This window comes from Beta vulgaris, chromosome 7 (assembly GCF_026745355.1).
Source record: "Beta vulgaris subsp. vulgaris cultivar EL10 chromosome 7, EL10.2, whole genome shotgun sequence".
In the NCBI taxonomy this organism is placed as follows: domain Eukaryota; kingdom Viridiplantae; phylum Streptophyta; class Magnoliopsida; order Caryophyllales; family Amaranthaceae; genus Beta; species Beta vulgaris.
This window is the reverse complement of record NC_079208.1, coordinates 46,778,562-46,788,794: the sequence shown is the minus strand read 5'-3', so window position 1 is coordinate 46,788,794 and position 10,233 is coordinate 46,778,562. Positions and strand designations below refer to the sequence as shown.

Here is a 10,233-nt window from a genome sequence, read left to right as displayed (position 1 = left end):
CAAGATATCCATCTTCTTCCTAAAATCTCATTACTATCCATTACCATTTTTTGAAGGTGGTATTGGATGGTAACGGAAATTTAGAAAGGAAAATGCATGTTTTGTGATAAAGTTTCATTTCCATGATCATTAACATGAGAACTTCTTTACAAATTTACACTAAATATCATTACCGTTACCACTATTTATGACCACTAACCAAACGGGCCGTGAGAGTCCTGCGAGAGGAAGGTCTAACTTGAATGAGAGAGATGGAATTCTCTTTTCAATTCATCAGATAGATGTGCAGTTGGTAGGGTGGTAGGGGGGTGGCCTGGCCTTTTATAAGTACATACTAGAATCAAATATACTAGAGTGCCCAGTTTGCGCACTTAGGTGAACTTGGTTCAAGGTGCACCAAATGCTATTTTGCTGCTTATGTGAGGTGTGGAGGTTATTCTTTGCTCATATGAGCTGTCTAGATGAGAAAATAGTCGTCGGTGTACCTAATTTTAAGTACAATTGGGTGTATTTTAGATTTTGCAAAGCTGCAACAAAATAAGATGCACCTTTCTTTGACTGAAAGCATATATAGTACTCCCTCTGTCTCTTGTTGTATGATGTATGTGGTTTTGACACAAATTTTAAAACTTGGTTGATTGTTGGAAAAGTAAAACGTTGGAACCATATATTGTTTGTGATAGTAAAGTATTGAGACAATAACAATGTCACAACTATAATGCCATTAATGGGATCAATGACATGAGTCAAGATCTTATACTGCATGGTTCTTAACATGAATCCTTTGCTTCTATTTTCTTCTATCAAGTGCTATGTGTTCATGCCAATTTGATTTCTTCATATTGTTTTTAACACCCTCCATCCGAGTCATCTTTGACTCACCGACTGCTAGAATATCCCGTATTACAATCTTCCACTATTTTAACTGGTTATCCTCTAGACGATGTCTTAATATGCCCAAACCACATAACTAATTCTTGTTTATCTTACCCTCAATGTCTACAACTTCAACTCTCATTCTAATATTTTTGTTCTGAATTCAGGTTTTTTTGATTTTGGTAGCCTAAGCATTTTAATGATCATATGCTGTCCAAAACAGAGAAGAGGTTTTGAGCTTTCATTCTTCTTCTTTATGGGTTTAAAATTGAAAAGATAAAATAAAGTGAGTTCATTTTTCTTAAGTCAAAGTTAGTATGTGAATATTGACTAGTGTAAAAGTCTGAACATTGCATTATAGAAGAATGGAGGAAGTAATTTAACAGTCATGTTTGTATATTTAGGTTTCTATATCTCTTTGTATACCTAGATGAAGGAAGGTTCAGCTGACATGCGTTATCTCCCTCCATTTTAAATTGCACATATTGGAAAAATGATTGCAGAAAAGGGCTTGTGAAATTAAGTGTCATTGGTAATTATTTAGGTGAGCATGCTTTGTTAAGGTGCACACAAACTGCTGGAGAAAACGCCTCAGTGAAGTCAAGAATGAATTTAGAAGGTATAGTCTTGCAACTGGTCAGTATAACACAGTCAACCCCCCGAATTTGATTTGAGTTACCAGAATCACCAAATGTGGCTTGAAGCACATTCCTGATCATGTTTTGTGGTGGAGGGTAGTTTCAACGCTTTCAAAGCTGTTAGTTATTTGATATATTCAGAACTTGGTGCGTAAAACCCTGATGCTCTGACTTTGATTTGTTAGAAGGTAAGAACTTATTCGAAGTTACCATACATATGAAGGATCTTATTAAGATTGTACCTCATACTGCAACAGAAGCGGAAGAAAAGATGCAAGGACTTTCTTGCATACAGGTTCATATTAGAAGTAGATGCAGCATCTTCTAGTTGCTAGCAGTTATCTAAAGCTTTTCAAAGTGGAAGCCAAATACTTTCTTCAGTTTCCTGCAATCGAGGGAGTTGCAACAGCAAGAAGAGGAACCTTCCTATGTTTGGTGAGTCCAATGCATTCGTTCATATCTAAAGTGTCACCCTTTGCTCCATTGGGCAACATCCAGTCAAACTTATGCACGAGGTTTGCTAATACGAGCTCATTATTCGCAATGGCAAATGTAATCCCAGGGCAGATCCTTCTGCCCGCTCCAAATGGAATCAAGTTGAAGTCTTGCCCTCTGAAATCTGTTGAAGAATTCAAAAACCTCTCCGGATTGAACTTTTCGGGTTCGTCCCAAGAAGCAGGATCTCTATGAATTGCCCAAGCATTGGTTATAACTGCTATTCCTGCTGGAATATCGTAGCCGTTTATTTTGGTGTCTTGTGTTGATTGTCTAGGAACCAGCAAGGGAATTGGAGGATGTAGCCGAAGGGTTTCTTTGATCACTGCTTTCAAGTACTTCATCTGCTCCAAATCATCTTCATTTACATACAAGTTTTCTCTGGTAATTCCTCTGACTTCCTTTTGCAGTTCATTCATAACTGTGGGATGCCTCAATAATTCTGTCATCGCCCATTCTAGCACCGTGTATGTTGTATCAGTCCCTCCAGAAAATACATCCTGTTTTAATCAATATCTTCACATTAAGGAATTTTAGAGACGAAAAAATGCGGAATAACTGAAATAAAGGTCATTTGCGACTCTGCTCAACTCATACAAGCAATAAAATATAGGCAACAGGTAGTAGAAATTTATAATGTCGCTAAAAACATAAGGAGTTTGTGTAATATATTAAGTAATTGTGAATTATATAAAGTAGATAGGAAATATATACAGTAGGCCCACGACTTAGCTGTTAAAGCAAGACAAGCCCTTCTAGTTCAATAATTGTGTTCTTGTTTTTTTTAAAAAAAGAGAAAGAACACAGTATTAGTTTCTTTTTAGGCATGAACATATATTTTAGGCATGAACATATTATCAACCAATTATATCATTTTTAGGCATACACGATCACTCATTCTCATATTTAGTATGCTCGTTTTTGTGCAACTTCATGCTCTATCAAATCTACAGGTAAATAATCTGGAGCAGGGCCGTCTTGAAGATTTTGGGGCCCCGGTTCTAACATGAAAATTGGGCCCCTAAATTTATAGAAAATAAAAATGGAAGGTTAGAGTTCTAAAGATAGGAAGTTGAAAATCTAAAGATAAATCATTGACAAATTTATTACGGATGGGAAACAAGGGTGATTTCTTCGAATATGAAGTAAAATTTTCAAAATAATATATTTTGGGGCCTTAATAATTTTGGGGGCCCTGTACTGTTGGGCTCCTTGCACACCCTCATCTACCCCTCTGATCTGGAGTATATAAGTAAAAATTTAGAAGATGGTAATTTTTTTTCCATCAACATATTTCTTTTATGATACCTCCATGTTCTTTTAACTTTTAATTTTAGGAAATGTTCTTTTGAAATTGAAGAGCACACTATGAGTAAAAAATCTTGAACATTGTAGAAGTTTGTTGTTTTAAACAAACAAAAAGCTTACTCTTTATGTTCAATCTTTTTTTTTATTGGCATAACTTGAAATGATTTTACATGCAACAATATCAGAATTTTCAATCTCATTAAAATTGTGGTCAAATACATGAGTTAAGATTTTATATTTGGTGATCATCTATATGAATCCTCTGCCTCCATCATCTCTTAGGGAGGATTACAGGCTCCCATAAACCTAATCTCTTCATGTCGTTTCAAACGTCTTCCATACAAGTCATCTTTGGTCTCTCAAACTTCTTCAAAAATCTCCCATATGCCAACCATAACCTATGCATCCTCTAGACTATATCTCACATGCCCAAATCGCCGTACTTGATTCCCTCGTATTTTATTCTCTATGTGCAACTCCAACCCTTATTCAAATATCTTTATTCCAAATTCTACTTCTTAAATTTCTGTGAAACATCCATCTCAAATTGCACATATTCCTACCTCCATTCCCTAATATAGTAATATGTTCTTTTCTAAAATCCTACCTTAGAATGTATCTAACAACGTTGGTCTAATAGCTGTCTTGAAGATTTTTTTTTGTTAATCTTAGAGGTAAATCATAGTCAGCAAACTTCTAAACAATTTAACATGTATGTTCTAAATTTGCTAGTTGTATGTTCGAAATTGTGGACTTGTGGACCAGATCTCGGGGACCATAACATAATGTTTGCATCAAAACTCAAAAGTAGTAGACTTTGCCTCAATAATGCTGTGACCGGATTGCATGTGAGATGTGACAAACTAGCTAAGGTTGTTTATCACACATTTTTTAATTGCTTTGGCTGCATCTGATAAACTAGGTTGTTTATACTTTATAAAGGTTGATACAGGCCATTTCATAAACTTGTATAAATTTCTACAAGTAATACTATTGATTAATTTATACTCAATCACTTGCATATGTCCCACTTGGTATTATGGAATCCTAAGACCAGAGATCTAGAACACTACCATCCTGCCTTCCCTGGGGCAGGTGATGCTGATTAAAGAATAGATTAAGAGCTCGTTTGGTAATGGACTTCCCCAATTTGTTACCTCCCTTCCCCCTCAAGTAACAAAATCCATTAGTTGGTGGTAATGGTTACCATTCCATGACTTGAACCAAACACCCAACAAATGTAAGCATTTTCATTACCATTTCCCTTTTTTATTTGTTTCCATTCCCTTTCCATTTCATATCTTGAATCAAATGACCCCTAAGTAGGGAACCTGTTTTACACTAAAACACAGAAGAGAATTTGGTATGGGCACTTACACTAGATGAGTTTTCTAAAACACCCTCTTTTGACATGTTTGCTGGTGATTGGTGAACAATCCTCTAGCTAACCCAACTCTTGATTAAGGGTGCAAAGAAATATCACAGGCAATGAACAAAAAAAAAAGATGGGGCAGAAAAGTAAGCCTAATAAGTTGAAGTAAGCTAACTACTCTTAGCAGATCGTAATTGAGATAATAATCCAAAAAAAGATTACCAGAATGAGAGCTTTGATGCTGTCTCTGTCAATGGTAAATCCAGTCGTCTTTTCCTTCTGAACATCAAGTAAAACATCTACAAAATCCTTCACTGTTTCATCACTTTCACTCTCTCCACCCTTTCTGCTCGCACCTCCACCATCTTGGTGCTCTTTAACAACCTGTTCGAGAAAGTGATTGAACTGTTTAGCAACTTTATCGACCTTTGCATCCCACCCATCAAGCCAATTAATCCAAGCCAACCATGGAATAAAATCCCCAACTCGAAAACGGCCTAACAACTCTAAGAACTCCTTCAAAAGTTTGTTAAAATTTATCCCTCCTTCATTATTACCACTATATTTCCTCCCAAATGCTACCCTGCATATCACATTATTTGTTAAAGTCATAAACATCTCACTTAAATTCACTACTAAAGATGATGACTGTCCAATCTTTTCCATCATAAGAACTATCTCTTCTTCCCTGACACTTCGAAAAGATCGAACCCTTTTGTTGCTCAAGAGTTGAAGCACACATATACTCTTCATTTGCCTCCAATATTCGCCATACTGAGCTGCTGCTATATCTTTGCCATTGTAGAGAAGCTTGTTACCTGTCTTTGATATAGGCCTATTGGAGAATGTTACATCATGAGTTATCATGATCTCGCGAGCTGCTTTCGCAGAGGATACAATGAGGACAGGTGCTCTCCCAAGATGAATCAGCATGAGCTCCCCATATTGATCAGATAGTGATTGGAGATTGTGATGAGGGTAAGTTCCTAGCTGATGAAGGTTGCCTATAAATGGCAGACATGGTGGAGAAGGAGGTAAGATTTTTGTGGGGGTTGACTTTTTGTGAAGCCATTTGTAGAGGATGAATAACAAGAGAATGAGTGGAAGCAGTATACTGGGTTCCATCCTTCTCTGTGCAGAGTGATTAATTTCCCCTTTTTTGTTCTTTCTTTTATTTTATTTTATTTTTTTTTTGGGTTGGGGGAAGGGGGGACTTTATGTTGTTGAGGCCTTGAAGGAAATTTTCAATGATTATTTTAGTATGTCTATCTTTTAAAGTTATATATTATGCATATATTTTATTATTTTAGTTGTTATATTAGTGATTGCCATACAACATTGTCTTCATGGACATTTATTACTTAAAAGCACCTCGCCGGATGTGTGACAATGCTCATCTCACGAACGGTAGGTGCAGCTTTCTTCTTTGGAAAATTTCTTCGGATATTCTCGAAGTTTGACATAATTCTCAAAATATTTTTATTGAATTTTAAAGTTTAAAGTTTAAATTTTAAGAGTATTTTAGGAAATTAATGCACTTGAATTTCGGTATATGATAAATTGATAATGGTATTTTGAGCCCAAAGACAAAGTTCAGCGCATATGAGGAATTCCCCAGATGTAAGGGGTAATTTGAGAATTTCGTATAAAATTAGGAGTATTTGAGGAAATTTCCATTCTTCTTTTATCTTTTATTTTAATAAAAAAAATATTTCATAAAACTATTTTATATAATCAATTTTTTTTCAAAAATCTACCTTTTTAAAAAAATTTCTTGCAAAAAACTAACTTATTTAACAAATTTCTTTCAATATACTATCATCTTACCTAACCACTAATAATTGAGTCACCGTAAATTACTTTTATTTCTCCCCCTCTTGGATCTCTCTTTTCTCGCTATCCTACCAACATCACCTAATTTATTGATTAGTATTAAATATAAACGTCAAATGATAGTATATTGAAAGGAATTTATTATATAAGGTATTTTTTGAAAAAAAAAATTAAAAGGTAATTTTTTCTAAAAAAATATTGGTTATAAAATGAGGTTTTTTGAATTTTTGCCTTTAAGAAAACATCAAGAATGCCAATAGTTTGGTGGAATTGGATGTTCCAGATTTCATATATGACCCACCTCTTTTCATATTGATTTATACATTAATATGTGAGCCACCTCTATTAGGACCGAAATACTATTGTGTGAAGTAGGCGTACAATAATATTCCTGTAAAAAAAGAGTAGGCAACAATATTCCTGTAAACAAAAGAGTAGGCATACAATATTAGTAATTAGAGACGAGCTTATGATTTATGAATAGGTTAAAACATCCTAGAGAGACATTAGAGTGTAGCATTTTAACTACACTAGAATGTAAGGTTGAAGAAGACACTGCATCTAAAAATAAGTGTTCTTACTACTGGAAAAATGATTGCAGGAAAGGGCTTGAAAATTGATGTTTATAGGTAAGTGTTTTGGTGAGTATGCTTTATCAAGGTGCACACAAACTGCCTGATATGCTTCCTCAGTGAAATCAAGTATGATTGTATAAATATATATAGTACTCTTGTAGATGGTCAATATAACACAGTCAACCTCTAGAATTCAATTCGAGTACCAGAAGCACCAAATTCTTAGATTATCAAGCAGCAAGGAAAAAATATAAAGTATTATAGCATACAGATTTCATGTTGAAGTGCATGAAGCATATCCTAGTAGCTAATTATCTACAAGTTTCTCAAGGCCAAATAATTTCTTCAGCTACCGCCAATTACGGGAGTTGGAACAGCAAGAAGAGGAATCTTTCTATGTTTGGTGAGTCCGATGCATTCACTCATATCCAAAGAATCACTGTTTGCTCCACCAGGCAACATCCAGTCAAACTTGTGCATGAGATTTGCTAATACAAGCTCATTATTAGCAATGGCAAACGTGATCCCGGGGCAGATCCTTCTGCCTGCTCCAAATGGGATCAATTTGAAGTCTTGCCCTCTGAAATCTGTTGGTGAATTTAGAAATCTTTCTGGATTAAATTTTTCGGGTTCATCCCAAGAAGCAGGGTCTGTGTGGATTGCCCAAGCATTGATTATAACGCCTATCCCTGCTGGAATATCATAGCCGTTAATTTTGGTTTCTTCTCTTGATTGTCTAGGAACCAGCAAGGGAATTGGAGGATGTAGCCGAAGGGTCTCTTTGATCACGGCCTTCAAGTACTTCATCTGCTCCAAATCATCTTCATTTACGTACAATTTTTCTCCGGTAATTCTTCTAACTTCCTTTTGCAGTTCATTCATAACTGTGGGATGCCTTAATAACTCTGCCATTGCCCATTCTAGCACTGTGGATGTTGTATCAGTCCCCGCAGAAAATATATCCTGTTTGAATCAATATCTTCACATTAAGGAAATTTACTGATTATTCATTGCTAGTAATATTCTGCCTAATCTATTTATATTATTAATAAATTTAACAATTGGTATGAACATATATACTATACTTTTTAGTCATGGTTCATGTGTTTGAGAATTTTGTTTAGCTGGTTTTTGTATATCTGTGAAAAGTCAGTTTGATTAATTTCATATTTAGGCATACACGATCATTTATACATGTAAATCAAAAGGAGGTACTGCTTCCTCAATATTCCAAAGACCGGATATTGCAACCACCTACATCATTCATACATGTCATATGGTTGTTGAAACCATTTATGAACACTAAGTAGAGAGCAATATTAACCATAAGAAAACGTTGATTAATTTACTGCATATCCCTAGCATATGTCCCACTTGGATATGTAACATAATGGATCTTGGTACCAGAGACAGAGGTCCAGAATACTGCCGTCTTGCCTTCCCTGTGGTAGGCAAGTTGATGCACACAGTGACACAGACACAGCACATTAAGATAAGATTCAGGGAAAACAGATAAAGGTGGACAAGAAAATTAAGCTTTAATAAGATGAAGAATGCTAAATAATCTTATCAAGTTTTTAACTTCAAATAAATTTAAAGATTACCACTATGATAGCTTTGATGCTGTCTCGTTCAATGGTAAAACCAGCCGTCATTTCCTTCTGAACATCAAGTAAAACATCTACCAAGTTTTTTACACTCTCATCTTTTTCACCCTCACCACCCTTTCTGCTCTTCCCTCGACCATCCTCGTGTTCTTTGACAACCTGTTCAAGAAAGTGATCGAACTCTTTAGCAACTTTGTCCACCTCTGCATCCGACCCATCAAGCCAATTAATCCAAGCCAGCCAGGGAACGAAATCCCCAACTCTAAAATTGCCTAACAACTTTAAGAACTCTTTCAATAGCTCCTTGAAATTTACCCCTCCTTCATTACCACTATATGTCCTTCCAAAGGCCACCCTGCATATCACCTTATTTGTTAAAGTTATAAACATCTCACTTAAATTCACAACTGAAGATGATGATTCTTCAATCTTTTCTACCATAAGAGCAATCTCTTCTTCTCTGACACTTCGAAAAGATCGAACCCTTGTGTTACTCAAGAGCTGAAGAACACATATACTCTTCATCTGCCTCCAATACTCGCCATACTGAGCTCCTGCTACATCTTTGCCATTGTATAGAAGCTTGTTGCCTGTCTTTGTAATTGGCCTATTGGAAAACGCAATGTCATGGGTTTTCATGATCTCATGGGCTGCTTTAGCAGAGGAAACTATGAGGGTCGGTGCACTCCCTAGATGAATCAGCATGAGCTCCCCATATTGATCAGATAGTGATTGGAGGCCGCGGTGAGGGTGAGTCCCTAGCTGATGAAGGTTGCCTATAACTGGCATACGTGTTGGAGAAGGAGGTAAGATCTTCTTGGGAGTTGATTGTGTGTGAAGCCATTTATAGAGGAAGAACAAGAAGAGGATGAGTGGAAGAATGGTGAAAGATTGCAGCCACATCAACTTTATCAAATCAATACTGGGCAACATCCTTCTGTATGCAGACTTGCAGAGTGATATCAATTCTACCTTTCTTTTGTTTTATTTTGCTTTTCTTTTGGGGGAGGAGGTTTGTTGTTGAGGTGGTTTTTAGATTTCTGTATTATCCATTTAACTCAGATATCATAATTCATAGCCATCAATATAGATTTTTTTACAAATTATTGAATGTACCACCCCCTGTATGTGAAAACTACCTCATACCAAATAGGGGTGCCGTTGTCAAAAAAATAATAATTAGAGGAGCAATTATATTTTCTATTTTTGGTTTAGATTAATTAACGAATCACACTGGGTTAAAAGAATGTAGTTAAACTTATTGGACATTCTAATATTAGTATTAACTCAGTTTCTTTTTAATTGTTACACTTTAACATTTTACACTATTCATAAATTGCAATTTGACCCTCGTTTGTGATTTATACGTAAATAAAAACATAGTCACGTGGGATCATGTTAGATTTGTCTTATTATATATTTTATTATGTACTTTTTATCATAATTACAAATATAAAATTAGAGATATATATTCTCAAAATTTTGCATTGACATGCGTGAAAAGAGTGAGTGTAATACTACATCCGTTT

General features: G+C 35.5%; 2 protein-coding genes across 2 annotated transcripts; both read right to left on the bottom strand.

The window, feature by feature from the left end:
* Positions 1-1,664: 1,664 nt before the first annotated feature.
* On the bottom strand, positions 1,665-5,935 carry LOC104908580 (cytochrome P450 736A117). The gene is made up of 2 exons (XM_010697701.4): positions 4,912-5,935; positions 1,665-2,509 (listed from the first exon to the last, which is right to left on the bottom strand). The coding sequence occupies exons 1-2, from the start codon at positions 5,812-5,814 to the stop codon at positions 1,892-1,894; spliced, it is 1,521 nt and encodes a 506-aa protein (XP_010696003.1). The 5' UTR covers positions 5,815-5,935; the 3' UTR covers positions 1,665-1,891.
* A 1,279-nt stretch (positions 5,936-7,214) lies between these two features.
* On the bottom strand, positions 7,215-9,777 carry LOC104908582 (cytochrome P450 736A117). The gene is made up of 2 exons (XM_010697703.4): positions 8,702-9,777; positions 7,215-8,060 (listed from the first exon to the last, which is right to left on the bottom strand). The coding sequence occupies exons 1-2, from the start codon at positions 9,635-9,637 to the stop codon at positions 7,443-7,445; spliced, it is 1,554 nt and encodes a 517-aa protein (XP_010696005.1). The 5' UTR covers positions 9,638-9,777; the 3' UTR covers positions 7,215-7,442.
* Positions 9,778-10,233: the final 456 nt, after the last annotated feature.

What these genes read in the sequence shown, in the direction of transcription:
- LOC104908580 (XM_010697701.4), bottom strand. Translation starts at nt 5,814, where the DNA reads ATGGAACCCAGTATACTGCTTCCACTCATTCTCTTGTTATTCATCCTC. An exon ending in GCATCAAAGCTCTCATTCTG is followed by an intron (nt 2,510 to 4,911) that starts GTAATCTTTTTT and finishes TGATTAAAACAG; the next exon opens with GATGTATTTTCTGGAGGGAC.
- LOC104908582 (XM_010697703.4), bottom strand. Translation starts at nt 9,637, where the DNA reads ATGTTGCCCAGTATTGATTTGATAAAGTTGATGTGGCTGCAATCTTTC. An exon ending in GCATCAAAGCTATCATAGTG is followed by an intron (nt 8,061 to 8,701) that starts GTAATCTTTAAA and finishes TGATTCAAACAG; the next exon opens with GATATATTTTCTGCGGGGAC.